Source organism: Microtus oregoni, unplaced genomic scaffold, assembly GCF_018167655.1.
Source record: "Microtus oregoni isolate MIOR12 unplaced genomic scaffold, Mior012 000014F_ref0000157, whole genome shotgun sequence".
Classification (NCBI taxonomy): Eukaryota; Metazoa; Chordata; class Mammalia; order Rodentia; family Cricetidae; genus Microtus; species Microtus oregoni.
In genome coordinates, this window is record NW_024543073.1 from 17534037 (window position 1) to 17553830 (window position 19794).

The 19794-nt window shown below is 43.7% G+C and overlaps 1 protein-coding gene across 4 annotated transcripts in view; it reads left to right on the top strand.

Annotated features, from left to right (window-relative positions):
- Positions 1–19794, top strand: part of Arhgef28 (Rho guanine nucleotide exchange factor 28) — a 291354-nt gene that overhangs the window by 237607 nt on the left and 33953 nt on the right. For all 4 annotated transcript variants that reach the window (XM_041663279.1, XM_041663280.1, XM_041663282.1 and 1 more), the window contains 9 exons: positions 415–669; positions 2298–2374; positions 5474–5652; positions 6596–6687; positions 7851–8033; positions 10033–10164; positions 13268–13368; positions 16058–16096; positions 16195–16242. In XM_041663279.1, the coding sequence (XP_041519213.1) occupies positions 415–669; positions 2298–2374; positions 5474–5652; positions 6596–6687; positions 7851–8033; positions 10033–10164; positions 13268–13368; positions 16058–16096; positions 16195–16242 (1106 nt within the window). The remainder of the gene's footprint in view (positions 1–414; positions 670–2297; positions 2375–5473; positions 5653–6595; positions 6688–7850; positions 8034–10032; positions 10165–13267; positions 13369–16057; positions 16097–16194; positions 16243–19794) is intronic.

A 19794-nucleotide genomic window follows, 5' to 3' on the forward strand; every position in this document is an offset into this window, starting at 1 on the left:
TGGATTTGTCTCACCCTTTTTGTTCAGTCTGGGTCCCCAGGCCATGCAAAGAAGGTGGGACCCTCCTAAGTGAAATGTCCCTGGGAACTCTCCCAGAAATGCCCCGCAGCTTGCTTCCTAGGTTGTTCTAAATCTAGTCCCATAAACAATGAGGGTGAATGATGGCCCTGCTGCAGAGAGGCAGGCTTATCCCTGGAAGCCTGACATCTCACTGCCAGCTAATACAAATGCAAAGCTTTTATAGCAAGTATTGTATTGCTTCTTTTTGGTGGCCCAGAGAGATATTTTAATGTTTGAATTTAATCCAACGTCTTTCTTAGGGAATCTTTGTTATATTTAAAAACTTAAGACAAAAAATAGCCTCTCTTAGTATTCTGGATTATTATCATTTTCTTTCTTCTCTCCCTCATGCAGAGAGGACTGAAGAACACAAAGACCTATGCAAAGCTCTTGGCTTAATTAAGGACATGATAGCAGCTGTGGATCTAAAAGTCAGTGAATATGAGAAGAACCAAAAGTGGCTGGAGATCCTAAATAAAATTGAAAACAAGACGTACACCAAGCTCAAAAATGGGCACGTGTTTAGGAAGCAGGCCCTGATGACTAAGGAAAGGGCCCTCTTGCATGACGGGCTCGTCTACTGGAAAACTGCTACAGGCCGTTTCAAAGGTACCGTGGTCCCATCAGCCCAATCTCTCCTCCCTTTGTACATATCACTCATTCAACAGAGGACAGATGTTCGAAAGCAAAATAGCTCTGACTTGCAAGTACACCTCCAGAAACCCCGGACTATTATAAGTTGAGACATCTTCAAGTTGTGATGTTCAGCGGGTAAATGTGACTGGGGGATACACACGCTTGACTGGAGCTTGCTGTCCTGAGCGAAATCCTTCCCCTATATTTTCATGAGTATGAAAGCCTGTGATGTGTGACATCAAAGGAGTCGAGAGATCTGAACATCGTTGGCGCAGAAATACTCTGCTAAATGTGGTGTGTTAAAAGCAAGGCCAGCCCACACCTACACAGCAAGGATCTGCCGTGTGCCAAGACAACCTGGGGCTTTCAGACCGTGGAGGGTGAAATGAGAAAAGCCTAAATATCACCTTGGTTATTCAGTAATATGACACATCTACCTGCATACTGGCCCTGCGATAAGCTCTTTCTCAGTGGTTCAATTTGTTGACAGGCGTAAACTTGACTCTGTTAGTCTGCTTAGGGTCCAGGGCTGTTTAATGGTGTTCTCAAGGGCTTGCACTGTAGCTAGCACCTTGCCGTCATGTGCTTTCTCATATCTCTGGGACCTGAGAAATTGACGGCCCCTCAGGTCTCCTTCCAGAGAGTCTGGTATTATTGGTCCAGACCTGAAGACCAAGCTTAAAGGCTTGCCTATTCAGCCTCCTCTACAGCCTCTGAGGACCTTGTGTCTCCTTCATCTTAATTACATCTTTAGGCAAGTGGGAGAATAAGGATTTATTCTATTATAGTCACTTGAAGGTCATTGCCCACCAGAGGATGAGCAGGCTTGGATGGAAATTCAAGCAAAGGTATTCGCAGATGAGTAGCTTACGATGTTGTCTTGAAGAACTACAATTGCCATCCATGTGATGCTGTTTCTCTGCCCACTGAATAGCATCGTCTCTTTCGACTAGGCTATGCGGTGGTTACAGGAAGGGGGGAGTTCTTGCGAAGATTCCAAGTGACATAGAGAAATAAACTCTACACAGCCCAGATGGAGCAGGTGTCCCTCCATCACTTGCTGTGGAAGCTGTTCCCTTACAGTTTTTTTAATTAGCTCTATTTCCCCTAAAGGCAAGGGCATGCTCTATTCTCTTAGGCCTTTCTTTCATGGGGGAGGGGTGTGCATTGACATAAGGTCTTGTTATGTAACTCAGGCTGGCCTCAAGCTTGTAATCCTTTAGCCTCAGCCTCCCAAGTACTGGGATTGCAAGCCTATGCTATCTCATCATCTCAGAGCCTTATTTTATATAGGATTTTTCTTTCATTTTGAAAACTGTGCTGTGCTCTTAAACATTTCCTACAGAGTTGTTCTTGCTACAGTCCTATAGTTTTTCTGAAGTGCTGCATAGAAATATGTCCACTTAAACAACTCCCTATGCATTTTAACACTGATAGATATTAACTACTATAGCAAGAGGTTTTCTAAATACAAGTTTCCTAGAAAAGTCTTCCATTTTTGTTAAACAGATTTAAATGTCAAGCATGAAGTTAAAATAGCTAGTAAAGTCATCTAGGCTGTGGTTCCCTTCATTAATACTATCATGATTTTGTCTTTGAAGATATCCTAGCTCTGCTTCTAACTGATGTGCTGCTCTTCCTACAAGAAAAAGACCAGAAATACATCTTTGCAGCTGTTGTAAGTATATGACCACACAATGCACATTTTCACAAGTTGGTGCCGTGTTGCCTGAAGTTCCTAATAAAATAAAAAGGTCGCTTGACAAGACTATGTCCGTACTGTGTTCCCACTGCTATAACAGATTTCACAACTGGTTCAGCAGGCAGTTTAATCAATTGTGAAAATATTGAACTATTTTAGCATTTATGGTGAATAGACACTGTCCTCAGGGCTTCAAGAACCTCCCTACTGTCTGGCTATCTAGGTCTTTACTGTGGTCTCCATCCTCATCCCCATCTCCCATGCTTAACTCTGGCAACTGAGGTATCAATGCTGGGCATAGGTCATTTCCAGCATCCTGTTCTTTCTTTCTGCTGGATGGTCCTTTTGCCATGCCACTTGCCAACCTCATCTGTCACCTGCTGTGATAATGTCCCTATTGTCAAACAAGAGGACAGGGAAATTTCTAAAGGAGAGTATTTTTTCATTTCTCGTGGTGCTGGGGATTGAGCCCGGGACCTTTTGCATGCTAGACAAATGTGTTGCTACTGAGTAACTATGTCAAGCTCAAAGAAGAACCTCCCTCCTGCCATAGTGGCTTCTAATGACTACAGTCATTCATGTGTCCCTTCCCTTTGTGGTAAGTAGATCATTCTCGTTGTAGCACAAAAGTAGACTTTAACATATTTTATAAGTTCAACTTTAAAATATGAAGCAAGTTTAAGGTATTTTTGCCCCAGTAGGATTTTTAGCTGATAGAACCAGCTCCAGTGGAGATGGGGTAGCAGGTGGACGGGAGACAGAGAGAACCAGCACCAGTGGCAATGGGGTAGCAGTTGGACGGGAGACAGCCTCTCCTTTCCCCCTTCCCTTTTATCAGAGGCCTTCCATTGCAGAGAGCTGCAGAGCCTGGGCAGGAATGTAAATGAGTGAAGTCAACAGAGAGCATGATGAGGAGAGCAGGGACTGTCCTCAGCTAGTGAGTACACGTCCAGGGTCAAGGCGAGTCATGCTTCCTGAGCTGTAGCTGGTGTTTATAAATGAAATGAGAATATGGTCCAGGTTAGCCAGTCTTGTGTTTCTACCTCGCACTCCCAACTCTAGAGTATTTTTGAAGGGTGACAGATCCTACTCACAAATGTTGTTAACTTTAAAAAATACCTTTAACTTTCAAAGGCACAACAAAACATTCTTGTGGACTGTATTAGGTCTTTGCATAATCCGTATATAACATCTGTCTCCAAAGCTGGTGTGTTGCCTTCATTGTTGGGGATGTCGAATCTTGTTTTTCACTAGTGTTTGTGTAGTTCATATGAATAATGACAAGCATGCCCTTGATGCTGTCTGGTTGGTTGGGATTTAATTAATGCTCCTTTCTACCCTTTATTTATTCTTCACTTTGGAAAGATCTTGCCACCATCTCCCTTTCTCTGGAACACTGAACAACTAATAATTTTCCATCCTTTCACATCAAGCAGCTCAAACTCAGCTTACATTTTTACATACAGAAATAGGAGGCTGAAATATAGATCTCTAATACGAAAAGGGATCTTAATAATGTTTAGGAGACCCCTCTCATTACAGAGAGGATTCAAAATCGGCTTTACTCATTTACTCTCCTTTTCCAGAGTCCAAGCACGGGACTGGGTAGACCAGTCTGTTCCATCATGATCTATTTTTTTTTTCCTCACACTGCTCCGAAAAGCATGAAAACCACTGCAGAGATGCCTTGGCCAATAACTCTAGGTGTGGCATAGCTATACAATACTGGAAAGGCAGACAAGCCAGCAACAAGACATCAGAAGTGGAGAATATAGAATCCAAACTCTGGATAAAACCCAGTCCATAAGGAAAAAAACAAAACTACATGCTTCAGCTAGATCTGTAAACCGTGGTGGGAGCCACAGACCAAAGAAGATTTCATATCCCACATCCTTCTCATCCTGCAGACATTCTTTTGGCCCTTCTTTTAATCATGGCTCTTGAGCCAGGTGTGGGGCTATTGAGGTCTCATCTGTGAAGCTCCAGGGCATGGCATGGAGGCGCTGAAAGACCACAGTAAATGTTGGCAGAAGTTATTTCATTATACCTTGGACACCAACTCTTAGACTTTCTTCCAATTTCCCTCAGATGGAATTACGTTAAATTCAGTTCTGCAGACATTGATTGCATGGCTATACTATGCAAGGCTATGAGTCTGGCGTATGAAGATGATTTAGGTCCAGTTCTGCTCACCCAGTGTTCATCTGGTTGGTGAGGAAGAGCTACTTGCAGGTAGAGCTGCAGCAGTTCTGCAGCTGAGACCTGTGAGGCTGGAGCATAAGGGATTGGTGATGTCTAGGAAGTCTGAGGTCCTGTCTGCCCATTTCTACATTGTATCTGATGACTTAGCCCCTTAGTTCCTAGGGTTCTCTTTCCGGTACTGTCTTGCAATTATTTCTGATTCCAATGGGCTCTAACTTCTCATCCTTCACAATCTGATTGTAATGTCAGAGATACATTTTCTTCTTTGACCACAGTTGATCATATTTTTTCTTCACCATCTGATCTCTTTAAAATTGCCCTTTTAAACTACCAATCTTAAAAAAGCATTTACTTCTTTTTTTAGAATCTGTTTATCTCTCTCTGTGTGGGTGTGCGTATGTGAGTGCAGAGGCCAGAGGAAGCACCATGTCCCCTAGAGCTGGAGTCACAGGTGGCTTTGAACCACTCAGTGTGGGTGCTGGGCATCAAACTCAGGTCCTCTGCCAAAAGCAGTATTTACTCTCACCCATTGAGCCATCTTTCCTGTCCCTAAACTGACAGTCTTAAGGACAGTTATTCCCCTAAGTCTTCATTTTCCATCTGCTTTGGGGTTTGAGCAAGAAATGTCCCCCACAAGCTCCTATGTTGAATGCCATGTTTCCAGCTGATGGTGCCAAACACTGTCCTAGCCACGGGAGAGCTAATGTGATCTCCTTTCCCCTCTCCTTTGGAGAACTCTGATGTCTCTGAAAGGATAATGAGTGGGATGAAGTGAGTTCCCCAGTCCTGTTGCTTTCTGCAACTTCTTTCTCCCACGTGGCTCTCGGTTTAGAGACCCTGTTGTTTCATCTGTGCGTTTCCCAACTCTGGCAGGACCAGAAGCCTTCGGTTATTTCGCTTCAGAAACTTATTGCTAGAGAGGTCGCTAACGAGGAGCGAGGCATGTTCCTGATCAGCGCCTCATCTGCTGGTCCGGAGATGTACGAAATCCACACCAATTCCAAGGAGGAACGGAACAACTGGATGAGGCGCATTCAGCAGGCCGTGGAAAGGTAACCTGGCTGTCATTCGTCTTTGAGGTGTCCTTGTTCAGTTGGGGAATGTGTTCTAACCGTGTCTCCCCTGCATGAAAACTTTGCCTCAGCCAGAATTGTCTGCTCCCTGACCTTTGCCCCTGCCTGCCGTAGCATGTCGCCTGCAGCTGTGTCCTCTGCACACCTCTCTGCATGCTGTGCCTTCCCGCTCTACCTGTATGCTTTGCTGTGGCTCCTGTTCACCTGCTTCATGAAGACCTCTTCAGTCCAGGTGGTCTCTGTCTTACCTGACATGTGCCACATCACAGCCACTCTCTGAGGCTCTGGTTTGGCCCTTGCCATCTAGTGCCTGTAGTTGTTACATTTTACATGTAGGTAGACTGTATCCCCTTAGACTGGAAGCTCCTTGGGGGCAGGGACCCTATCTTCTGTTTCTCCGTGTGCCCGAAGAATCATTCGAATAAATGGCTGGCGAATCTCAATGTTCTCAGTTAACATATTGCTTGTTACTCGGGCAAGAATGGTTTTGATAAATGAGGGGCAAAGGTGGGAATTATAATCCCTGTTGGTAATTCCTCCCATCTCTACCACACCTACCCCATATGGAGGCCTGCTGTCTGTCCTACATCCCTTCCACTCTAGCCCTATTGAGGAGTTCCATAATGGTACAAACCCCAAATTCTATTATCTTAGCTGTACTGATGATAGTGGTAGCAGTAGGGGGAGGGTTGGAATATTTGCATCATCCTATAGAGCTGACTTTGAATCTATGTTGTAATGTGTGTGTACCCAAGAAAACTGATCTTTTGAAAAGAAAGAGGGAACAATGAATTCTCTTCATGCTGGTTTTTTTTTTTTTTTTTTTTTGGTTCGTTCCCTTGCCAAATTCCCATGTTTTTCTAATAAGCTTAAAGATCCTTGGAACTCGTTTCAGTGATGCCTTGACTGTTGTCTTTTAAAGTTGTCCAGAAGAAGAAGGAGGAAGGACAAATGAGTCTGATGAAGAGAGGCGGAAAGCTGAGGCCAGAGTGGCCAAAATCCAGCAATGCCAAGGTACGAAGTATGTAGCTCTGGCTCCCGGGTCCTGTGCTCTTGAGTGGTGGTGATCACTGGGATTAATTGTGAGCATCTGAGGTCTGCACTGCCCACCCTCCACCTTTGAAAACCACCAGTCCATAGATAAGGAAAAGTGACTAAGATACTCATGGAAATACACATAACCCATAGGGAACCATAATTGTGGGTCACGTGGTGCTGGTGAGCACTGGAGTTGCTGCCAGGTGCAGCTTCTGTGAGTAGACAAGCTCAGCAGGAGGGTCATCGAGTGCCCTGTGAAGCCAAGAAATACATTATCTCACTAACTCTCAACTCCACGGCCGATGTTAGAGTCACTTACCAAAGCTACAGAGAAACCCTGTCTTGAAAAACCAAAAAAAAAAAAAAAAAAAAAAAATTGCTGTGGGGCTGGGTGATGGTGGTACACACTTTTAATCTCAGCACTAGGGAGGCAGAGACAGGTGAATGTCTGTGAATTTGAGGCCAGCTTGGTCTGCAAAGCGAGTTCCGGGACAGCCAGGACTGTTATACAGAGAAAACCTGTCTCAAAAAACAAAACAACCAAAAAAATTTGCTGTCTTCTCCTCAATTCCCTTAACCAACTGAAGCAGGGACTCTCTGGATTTGATGCTAGTTAAGGTCTCTGTGTTCTAAGACTCTTGTAACACACTGAAGTCAGGGAAAACTGATGCATACAAAGATGGTGTTTAGAAGCAGAACCACAAACTGGCTCTGGCTCTGGCCAAGACTGACGTTGACGACTGAAGCTTCCCAACCCTGCACTGTTCACCCCAGGAGCTTTCACTCGTTGAAGAGAGGGCTGCCTCAATTCACTCTGCAGAGCTGGGGATTCAGTCTTAGTAGAAAGCTGTCCCCATAAACAAAGAATACCTTTGCGAGGTTGTCCGGAATTTGGAGAATGAGAGATGACATTTATACATTTATTTATCGCATGCAGTGGATGATGGGAGAGACGTGAAGTCACTTGCAGGAGGTAACAGTCACTAAATGAAAATTTGAATCTGGGTCTCTCCCACCCAACGAAAGCATTGGGTCCAACTGCTTGCTGAATTGTGGTGTCTTCTTCCCCAACTTGATTTTTTGTATTAGTTCTGTAACCATGCTCATGATAATCTCTTACAATGAATTTTATTCCCCAGAAATACTCAGTAACCAAGACCAACAAATTTGCATGTATTTGGAAGAAAAACTGCATATCTATGCTGAACTTGGGGAGCTGAGTGGCTTTGAGGATGTCCACCTAGAACCTCACCTGCTCATCAAGCCTGACCCCGGAGAGCCTCCCCAGGCAGCCTCCCTGCTGGCAGCAGCCCTGAAGGAAGGCAAGTTGCTCTGGGAATGGATTGGTTTGACAGATTCAGAACATGTTTATCTACGCGTCACACACGGCGGCCTTGGTGCTGAGGGTAAAACAGGATGAAACAGAATACCTATGCTCCAGAAATTTCAAAGTATAAAGAAATTCGTATGTCAGACTATGGAGTGCTATGATGAAAAATGAGCAGAATAAAGAAGTGGGGAATTGCAGAGTTATAGAGAGGGGGCGAATCTACTCATATTGGGTGTCCAGGACCATTATAATGGAAGCAGAGTAGTAGACAGATTTGGGGCATGTTTGGGAAATAAAGCAAAGTATGCTGATGGGCACCCATAATGCCCCTCTCACAGGACAAAGCCTTAATGGACCAAATCACTTGCTCTTATACTTAGCCAGTGGCTTCTACTTTCTTCTCTCTGTCAAATCTTCCCTAACGAGAGCTGGGAAGTCCACTGGCTTTTGTTCTTTTGGCTTAGCACATGATGAAGGAACTTGGATACACTCAGGGGAACCCACAGCAGTGGAGGCACGATGTAGGCCATGTAGGCTGAAGATGAGAATGCATCCTGGTTCACTGATCTGTTGACTGCAGCTGAACAGGGCCTCTCATCAGGGTGAGGACATCATTGTTTCGAGAAAGACAGTTGAGTGCACACATTGAGAAGCCCCTTTGCTCTGCTAGGCTGCTATTTTCCTTCCGAGCTCTTCTTGAATCCCACCCATCCTTTCAGGTCTGCTCAGTTTCCACCCCTTTTTAGGAACTTCTCCCCAGTCCCACTGGAGACTGTTGCTCTCCTGCGCCTCTGTGTGGCCAGAGCTGCAAGCGTCTCCTACCCCTCTCTTTCAAATCTCCTTGGTTAGTCATCAAAGGAGCCTAGCACCAGGACAGTAGATGCTCGGTGTGTAATTTTCTCACCTGAATGTGGTCAAAACATGGTGAGAATGCTTGAGAAATAACTACAAGTTCCTCGAAATAGTAATATTCCACATGCTAGCTGAGACTCCTTTATGCGCGTAAACGTGTTTCCTTTTTTGGTGTGGTAATTCCCAGGAGGACTAGAGCACAGATGGGAATGTGTGTTATTAAAAGCAAGTTTGAAGAAACACTCTTTTGAGGAATAACTAATATTTCTTAGAAACAGGATAAAAATCCTAATACCTATATTGTATACATTATTAGTTGTATTACTAGTTTTCAGCATACTAATTTACTGAAAGTTGCACCTGAGGTAGTTTATACAATGTATTTTTAAAACTGTGTTAAATTCTCTATGCAAAAGGGTGTTGTTGTCAATTGGTATAGACTACAGGGTTGTATAATTTTTCCGTAAGGGACCAGCTGTAAGTGTTTTAGTCTTTGCAGGTCACACCCTGTTTGGGATATGTTTGTGTGTGTTTATGTGCCTGTGCATATATAACCTTTAGTGCTATGAAAGCAGACTAGGGATATAATGCAGTTGGTGCAATTCTTGCTGAACATGTTTGAAGCCCTGGGTTCGGTTATTGCATCATAAAACCAGTCATGGTGCACATGCCTGAAATCCCAGGACCTGAGAGGTAAAGGCCGCAGGGCAAGAGTTCAAAGTTAGCCTCAGCTGCATAGGTGTTTGAGACCAGCCTGGACTCCTATTTTGGGAGGGGAGGGGGTTACTTAAAAAACAAAAACAGAAAAGTAAAGCCAAGCTACAGGTCTCAGTCTACATAACAACAGTTTCAGGCCAAATATGATTTATCAACCTTTTATCAACTATAGTATCTAACCATTGGGATGCAACAGATTGTCATCTACAAAGTTTGTGCTCAAGAGCCAGGTGACAGAGTTACAATCAAATTAATTAGCTCACAAGATGATCACAAGTAAATTTACAGTTTTGCGTTGAGCGTTCTTTGTGGTGAGCTGGGCACACGCGGTCCACCTGGTGCACCTTGGCCACAACTGGTAGACTAAGCCGCCTCTCTATCGATCTGTTGTTTAAATCTACTTTTGTTTTCCTCCTTCTTAGCTGAGAGTCTGCAAGTTGCTGTGAAGGCTTCCAAGATTGGCGACGGAAGCCAGTCACCTGAGGAAGGCTCCGGAGGAGCTGTCCTGACTGATGCGTTCAGTTCACAGGATGTACCAGCATCGCCAGCTGCTTGTAAGTGACGGTGAAGGCCTTGGCAGTGAGCCTGAGCACAGCCCAATGACACACAGCGATCGCATAAAATGAAAACAGTAACTGCCTGATTTCAAGGGAGTTTCATGTATTTTTTTTTTGTAATTAGGGGAAAACAAAAACCTTGAGAATAATCATGCTGGCCATAAATAGCTATTATGTGACTATTAATGATACTCGTATTCTCAGCACAGAGTCTTATGTTGGTGGGGTATACTTTCTGTCCCCAGGTAAGCATTGCGTTGTCCCCAGATGACACCTCCGTTTTCATGACTTCTTGGATGGATTTTTGAAAGGACTTTTAAACCTTTTTAAAGGGTCTCTGCAATCCACTAAGGAAACAAGTTTTCAGGCATAATGTTATGGGCATCAGCTAAACAATCAGGAAACTAGGAAGCACCTTCCACTTCCTACCTACCCAATGATACACAGACCCACATGTGAAGTGTAAGGTTTGGCGGTATGACTATAGGCACAATTGCCAAAGAATTCTTCTTGCAGTTTTGTGGTACCTGGGTTATTGACCCCAATGCCTCGAACATGGTAGGCGAGAATCTCCTACTGAGCCATGCCCCCAGCCCTCATGAGATCCTTCGTTGGGTCGGAATATTCCATGCTTTGAGCAGCCAAGGTTGGTCTCAGAGTTGTGATCCTCCTGCCTCAGGAGTGTTGAACTGGCAGGTGGGCACCATTGTATCCAGTGGTCAATCCGTTTTAGAGAGAAGAGGTAGAGAATGAGTTTAGCAATGTCTCAGAAGCCAGCCATGCTGTTTTATGTATGGTTTTAAGCTAAATACTGAGTTCCATATCGAACTCTAAAATGAGAACACAGAGTATATTTTTCCATCAGGTAAAGATGGTAAAAGCTTCACTCTAAAAGAAATTATATGCAGATAACATGTCTGTAATAGTTACTTTTTTTTTTTTGACAAAATCCCATGTGGCTCTCATATTGGCCTCAAATTTACTATTGTAGTTGAGAATGGCCTTGGATTCCGGATTCTCCCGAGTGCTACCACGCCCGCTCTATTTTAGAGTTTCTTTAACAAATCCTTTGGCTCAGTAGAAGTCCATAAGCAGTATACCTGTATCATGTATACATTTCTTGTTGTCATTTTATCACCAGCACCTAAAATTATTTTTCCCCTCTCAAATTCTGCTTTATCTAATCCTGGCTTTCTATTTTCAGAGTGTGCACATATGTTTTTCATTTCGAGCAGCTAGATTCATCAGGGGAGCTGTACCGCTCTGAGTGGCTTCCTATACAAGAGCCTCATTATGCCCTTGAGGAAGTCTTCTCTAAAAATACAGAGGGTCTGCCGCTTTCCACCCCGCCCCAAGGACAGCTGGGAGGCTCCACTGCGCCCCTGCAGCTGTTTGGAGCACTTGGCGGCTCCTCCCATCCCTCCAGGCTGGGCAGTGAAGGTTCTCCTCCAGCAAAATCCACAACTCACAAGGTGTGGGAGCCCTCCAATGGGACACACATTTGCTAGAGCCAGAGCAGTCTGCCATCAGGTCAGGCAGGGAGGCCTGGGGTGAATCTTGTATACCAGAGGCCATGCATTTTGGGTCTGGATTTGAGCATGGTGCTACGAGGTGTCTGATTTTTTTATAGTTGTTAAGGGTGGACAGTTATTCCTCGTTGAAGGCACGGGACAGAGAGTAGTCTGTAGTGGGCCCTGGGGTGGCTCTTGGTGAAGCAAGCCCATATCAGTTAGAGGTTACATATCAAGCAAAGTTCTGTTTTTATTCATCAATATACCTAATCAAGGCAATTATGGTCTACTTTGTAGAATGGCGGGTCCAGCTGAAGCTGAACCTGGGGGCACAGACACTGGCGGAAGTTCCAGTCTTCTACCTCTATTGGGCTCCACATCCGCTTCCTCCTACCTTTGACTGTTAATGTGAGGGAAGGGGGAGAGAAAGACTTGTTTGGAAATGACCTGGATGTCTCCTGAGGTGTTAGGAAAAGCTGCTAGACACTGTCCCCCCCATCATGGCATAAGCATTGATCAGTCTGGACACAATGAACGTGGTTTTCACTTGATTCATTTGCAATGGCTTCCACTGAGGCAGAAAACTCTAGTTTAGAAGAGGCCTTTGGAATCCTGGGCAAATGTCATTTTACAAAGATAATGCAACTGTTTTTATCAAACAAAAAGAAAAAGGCATTCCCTTGTTAGCGACACCGTATTTAAAAGAAAAACATTACAAAACTCATGCCAAAATCAGTATTTGGATCAGGGTTCTGATGAGACATTGCTCTATGACCTGTGTGCGTGGCCCAGCTTTGATGAGCCTGGTTTGAATCAGTGAGAGGTGAACACAGTCTAAGTTTCACTGAGTTCACACACATTATTATTTCAAATAAATAATGAAATGCTGCCGACTGAGGTCTCATGGGTGAAAGTAAATTTGTATTTGGTACTCACCATCTCTGGACCGGTTTCTGTGTTTCCCTAGGTTAAGTGTACAGTATTTACAATGTTAACGCTCAAGTGGGGGCCGTGAGAAAAGCTGGAGCTGACGAGAAACTGGAGCAGGCTCTCAGTTTTAATGACTCTGAAGCTGTAAGGCACTAGCCACCTCCAGCCTTCTTAGCGCAGGACCCCTTTCGCCTCCGCATCTTCCGGCTAGACTTTGGCCACCAGCTGCTGCTCTTGTACTGGCCACGAGGGAGCCTTTTACGGACCTGGGTCTGCCAAGAGACCTTGCTTTTGTTCCTCCGGGTACCTGTTTTAAATTTCTCCTCTCTGGGGAGGCTTTTTTCCTATTTCACGAAAGTGAGATGTAAATTCACAAACAGCACATGGACATATCAGCCTAAGGAAGAAGCGCAATTAAAAAGATGGTGACAGAGGATGCTGCTTGGTATTCCTTAGCCTGTAAGCTCCATGAGGGCAGGGACTGCGGGCTTGCTGTGCCCGGCTCTAGCGCCCTCTATAGGAGCACCCAGAATGTATCACCTTGTGATGTTTCTTTTTTCTTTTTTGAAGTGTGTGTCAGTTGTGTACAGAAGAGCCCAATTGGCTGGCTGATGTTTGATGTTGTCCTTTTTGTTTCTGTCTTAATGGCGTGCTTCCAGCACTAGTCACAGAAGGGACAGAAGGAAGAGGCTGTTGGGATGTGGATCCTGGGCTCCAGGGTGTGGTAACGGACTTGGCGGTCTCTGATGCAGGGGAGAAGGTATTGTTAATTGTTAACCAATTTGTTAGTAACCAGCATCCGTTGCTTTGTATATATAGTAGCCTCAGCTATCAGGCAGTGAGTGGGTTGAAAATACTTTTTCTGAATTGTTTCTGATTCTCTATTGAAACTTTCTAATCTATTCTTTAAATGTTCGTGTTCTTTCTATATCATATAGGTGTAAAAAACAACTGAAAAGTTATTAAAAAAAACAAACAAAAAGCTTGAAAACCCTCATGTGTATGTGTGTGTGCGCTCTCTGACTTCCAGGCTTCCTTTCCGCACTGCAAACCTGTGCTTTTCCTCACTACTTTTGGCAACTCTGTGGCTGAGAGGCTTCCCCGGACCTTGGGATGCTGCACCACCAGATGGCGCCACTGGAGCTGAACTCGTTTCCACTCTGGGAAGGTCTTGCTGTCCTCTGTCAAGACTTTCCACTCCTCTTCACCCACATTCCACCTTCCATTTGCAGACTTTGAATTCGCGTAGCCACGTTCTGCCTGTGGCAAGGTGTTTCCAAACGCTGCTCTCTCTCTCTGAGTCTTGATATCTGTAGACGGCAACTCTCTCTGTAGAAATTGCATGTGTGCCATTTCTTATTAGCTTCAAGCGTGTGATTGCATAAGCAGGGGAGGAAATAGCACTCCGGTTCGGGGAGGTGGCGAGTCGGTTCAGGAGTTTTTGCTTTGTCTAGCACTGGTTTAACGCCACTGCCAAGTACTGATGTGGATCAATGTGAGAATATGGCACATGCGTATCATGGATGCAACATTTTACTGTTACATGTTTTTCCGATATGTGACATAGGACAGAACCAAGTCTGGCTTTCAGAATTCCACAGGCCTGTCTGCTCAGATTTAGTATTCACTTGCAAAGTCCAGAGGCCTGAGTTAACCTATGAATACAGAGTTTTACCGTCCTTATTCTGATTGTAAACACTGAAACATCTTTGTTTACAATGCTCCTACTTCTCCATGCGATCTTCGCTCTGAAGCCTGCAATATGTAGCCTTTAACTGCTCCTAGGATTTTAGGGAGGGAAAGAAAGTTGGCAGTGGCAGAATAATTCGGCATAGAGAGTGGTTTGGCTCCTATCCACGGCTCAGTCACAGGAGGCTGAGTGAGATGCTGTGTCCAGATTCCTCTTTCTATGAACCTGGAAGAGCTGACCTTTGATGGAGCCTCTGAAAGAAACTGAGCTATAGGACAGGGTCCCTTGGCTAAAATTCTAAGCAAGTGTATAATGGATGTTTTAGCATTCATGTTCTTAATAAGATAAGGTTAAAAAAAATTCGGAAAGAATTAAAAATTAGACATTCTCCTGCATAGTGATCAACTGCAGTTATGGCGTAGAACCACCAGGTGGCAGATGAACTCCATTAAAAAGACGATCTGCAGTTTCTTGTCTCATCCCAAACCCAGTGGTTCTAGCTGTAACCACCTTAATCCAGTTTAACGTAATCTAACTCGTTTCTGCATATTGACTTCTTTATAGAGTATATAAGTATAAATATTATATTATTTTTACCACAAAAGTTGTGGCTAGACAAAGGGGGGGGGTCCATAAGAAAAGCAAGACCCACCCAACTGGAATGCTTAGCCCTGGTGTCTTCCACACAGCCGGGCAGAGTTCTGGGGTACTGACACGTCATCTCCCCATCAGCCTTTGTCCTTTCCCTGTTAGAGGGATAGCTTAGCAACAGCATCTCTAACTGGCAGTATGAAGAAAAGGGGATCGGGCTAGCCCATCGCCTGACTAGGCTAAGTGACTCATTTGGCAACAATGAAAGCTACTTGAGGAGATCGCATGTCTGCCTTTCTTTAGGGCTTAAAATGACATGTGCTCAGACAAACGCAAGCATCCTACAGAAACTGTAGGTGCCCAGAGCTAGGGAAATGGATGATTTTCCATCTCATAAAATGTGGAGTTTGTAGTGTTGATTGCTCCAGAGACTCTGGGCATCTTGTAGTCATTTACCTGTTGAGCGTCCCTTACATGCCAGGCACCATTCTTAGGTTTGCAGATACAATATTGAATACACAGTCTTACTCTTCATTGGTTTACTGATGAGAGAAGACAGACAATAAATAAACAAATGCTTAGTGCCATTAACTAGACACCCTCAGTATCTACCTGTTCCCCAATATTCAGTGGTATGAAAGAGACAAAATCTGAGGCATGCGCTCCATTCCCCAAGGAGAAGATGGCCAACCTTGTGTGGCTGGCTTCCTTCACGATTATTTAACCAGACTGGTGATTAATTGAGGTAGGATCTGGGGGACACTAAGTGTTCCCCTGGGGCCATCTCTCTGTACCTTGGACATCATGAGTCTCCAACATTGAGATGGAGGCCGTGAGGCCCTGTGATGTTCCATGGCTTCCAGAGAGCCCTGTGTAGCAGACTATCCCTGGCAGCGAGCCAAGGGTTCGCTGAATTTCTTCACTGTCGTCTGTGCCATTGGAAGGCATGATTGGCTAAAGTTGTCACGCATCTCTAACTCCGAGTTTGAGTGAGTGAGACCTGCAATGTCAGGGGGCCGTTTAATTCTGCAGGCATTTCTCCCTAGAAGAGACGGTCATGATAGCTGAGGTAACGGAGGTTAGAGAGGGAAGCTCATATATTAGGAAAACGCAATGGCTTTCAAATGTCGGGCGGCTGTTGATTTTCTCATGTTTTTATGTGTTTTAGGTGGAATATAGAAGTTTCCCAGGTTCTTCACAGTCGGAGGTGAGCTACACATACTTGAATCATATACCATCCTTTCTCAATTTGTAGCTAAGGAAGCTTTTCAAGAATCTGACACATACAATCCTTTCTCCCCCCAGATCATACAAGCGATACAGAATTTAACCCGTCTCCTCTATAGCCTTCAGGTAATGACTCTCCTGCAATCTCCACCTTTTGAATGTGTCTTTCAATGTCCTCTGATGATCCCCAGACCTTAGAAATTAGCACATCTGAAAGGTGGTAAGCCATCTTAGAAGCGTGCCAAGCCCTGAGGTGTGACTCCGCTGGATGAGCAAGGTTCACCTGGTTTTGTATTCAGGAGGCAGCCTGACACCACCACATTTTACCCCCATTCTTCTCCGAAACCGTAAACCGGTTCCTGCCTCTCAAAGACAGCGATGAGTCCACTCAGGCCTGACACAGGGACATGCTTAGCTGCGTGCAGCGCGACTTCACATTTCCTGATGAAAACTTAAATTCTCACCTGAGTGCGTGTTGCTTCCACATGTGGCCTTGGTTGGGGAAGAGCAGTTAAATCACTTGCACGCTCTTTTGTGGTGTAGTTCGCTCATTACTCGATACTTCTTGGGTGTCCTTTCTGCGCTGGGCACTGTGCAAAAGGAGTGCTGGGCACTGTGCAAAAGGAGCGCTGGGTACTGTGCAAAAGGATAAGCACACAAAAGCAAAGGGGCCCCCGAGCCTCCTGCTGACGGCTGGTTATCTTTTAAGGAAGGCACAAAAATCACCCTTGCATTGTGCATTTAGAGGACTGGGAAATCCATCCCTCGGGTGATGCTCACTAAAGCGGCCATCAGTGCACCCAAAGTGCTTTGTGTGATGATTAGAAAATTTTAAGGCTACCAAGGCAATAGTTATAGAGTAGAAATTTTTGAGAATAAAAAAAAAATCAAATAAAATGTCCTATGGCTCTAAAGAGAGAATTGATGTTGCCATGCTAATTAAAAAAAAAAAAACTAAAAAGACATTGGTTCCCATGTTGTGGGTACCCCTGTAGAATTTAGATTGCTTCTTGTTACTCGTTGGTAATACACATCTTTCCATGGCAGCAATTTTTCTGCAACATAATTGTTAATGTATGTATAGTATTTGGGCCTATAGAATTTATTCAGTTCCAATTATTTATATTTGTGTTATTAATAGTACAAAATATCAATATCCTCATATTCAAATATCTTTAGCCATATTTGAATGTCTCTTTAGGCTAAGTTACTAAAGATACCATTTTGCAATTTTGTTCAACTGCCAGAATTAATCAATCATATCTTTTGTTTTTTTTTTCTCTCTTGCTTTCCTTCCTTCCCCTCCTCAATTTAAAAGTGGAGCAAGATATCAGATTATATTAATGTGTGCTTCCTTACTTATTATTAAGACCAAACATGTTCCCTCAATTTTTCGTTAGTCTTTTGTAGCTCATATTTTATATCATAGGACTGTTAGAGGAAAACTGGGTCTAAATTTGGAGCAGAAAACATAAAGCCATGGGTTCGTTAGATGTTTTCTTGTTTGTATTTTGACACTGCCAAACCTCTTTTTCTTGAGCACTGTTGATCTCACGCTCACTCTTGTTTCAGTACCGGGACCATTGCTTCAGTTGTTAAAGCTTGGGTCACAGCTGAGCATACGGAGACACTAGCTTCCTCTTAGTATTTTTCTATATGATTTGCACATTTTTCAAAGTTTCTAAATCACTTTGTCCATTTCCTGCCCTTCTACCGAGACCATTATATTAAAATTGCATTGTATTCATGAATTCAATGGAAGAAAATTTGTGCTTCTTCCACGATCAGTTACCTTGTGAAGGAACAGGCTCAGTTGCCTCTTATTTTAGGTTGTGCAGGAAGCTTTATAATTGTCTTCATATAGGTACTATATAAATTTAAAAACATATGTTTATGCTTCTCCAATTATGATTGTTTATAAAAATACTGGGTTTTTTATGTACTTGTTTTATTATCTGCCAACTTATTTATCTTTAGTTTTTGTTTTAATAAATTTTCCATGGATTCTCTGGAATGTTTCAGGTAGAAAATTTGAAAAAAATAGTACTATGACTATTCTTCAATAATTTTATCAATCGCATTTTCTTGGCTTATCACGTTGGATAGATAGAGGAGTATCTAGCTTTCTAACATGGTGACATAGCATTGTCATCTGTACATAAATGTGTTGGGCTGTATTCAAGGCTAACCGGGGACACATGTGACATCCACAGCACAGGTTGGCTATGCCTCCCTCTGAAAATATGCTAACAGTGGTGACAGTAGCTTCTTGTCTGGTTCATACCATGTGGGGATGCCTTCACTGTCTCATAGACGGTAGGTGTGACACAGATGATCTGGGGGGTCCATTTATCGCTGAAGCAAATGACCTGGTTTTCTTGTAGATGTCAACTGGGAAGCTTTGGCTTGAGAAAGGACATTAAATTCTCAAGGGCTGGAGACCTTGGGCTTCCTGACTTGTGAAACCTGATGAGAATATGTAGTCATTTTGTTGCTGTTCTCCACCCCTGAGTACAGCCCTATGTGGCTCTTTGGTCCAGAAGAGTTTAGCAGCCTATTGACCTCAGTTTTGTAATATGTTAAGTCAGTGGTTCTCAACCTTTGGGCCATGACCCCTTGGTGGGAGACTTGGATGACCCCATAGGGGTCATTTGAGACCATCGGAAAATACAGATCTTTACATTATGATTCATAACAATAGCAAAAGTACAGTTATGAAGTAGCAATGAAAATAATTTTATAAATGCGGATCACCACAACAAGAGGAACTGTATTAAAGGGTGGAAGCCTAAGGAAGGTTGAGAACCACTGTGTAAAGTTGGATCCAAATGGGAAATATCAATGCTTCCAGTAAGTTCCCCTCACCTAAGTAAGCTTTTGAGCCAGTCTTAGGATATGGGGTGTGACATTTCTGTTTTGTGGCATGGCTCTCTCCTTAGAAACTGAACTCCAACCCATTTCTGAAACATGAAAATGACAATTGGTTCCTATAGAAGAGTTGGAGAAATATAGGCAGGCTGACAAAGAAAAGGTCACAGATAATTCTACCCAGTAAGTGAAATGAGGGTGAATTAAGACTTCCTAAACATAAATGTAACTTTAAATGTAGAAATCAGTGTGCAGTCAAGTATATGTTTGTGAGAGGGAAGAGAATGGCCTTATCCCAAGCTCACACAGGCATGATAAAGTCTTTTTTTGGGGGGGAGGGGAATTTTTTCGAGACAGGGTTTCTCTGTAGCTTTTGGTTCCTGTCCTGGAACTAGCTCTTGTAGACCAGGCTGGCCTCAAACTCACAGAGATCCGCCTGCCTCTGCCTCCCGAGTGCTGGGATTAAAGGCGTGCGCCACCACCACCCGGCTCATAATAAAGTCTTTATTGTTGCACTGAGATATCCTAATTGTAGACCTTATGCAAGAGCTAATACCTATTAGATTTGATGTGCAAAATATTGGGGTTTGCTTTATAAAGGTACTGATACCCTCGGGGTCTCTTGATATTAAGTGGTGGCAGGATCTACAGTATGGTTTATCAATGCTGATTATCCCATTTTTAAGGCCAAAATGGTGGTCCCCGTTCTCCATGAAGACCGTTCTTCTAAGAGCTCTCTAAAGTCCTGTCTCAAGAGTGACCATGATTTTTCAATTAATTTTTGAATTTAAAAATGCAAATTTTATTTCA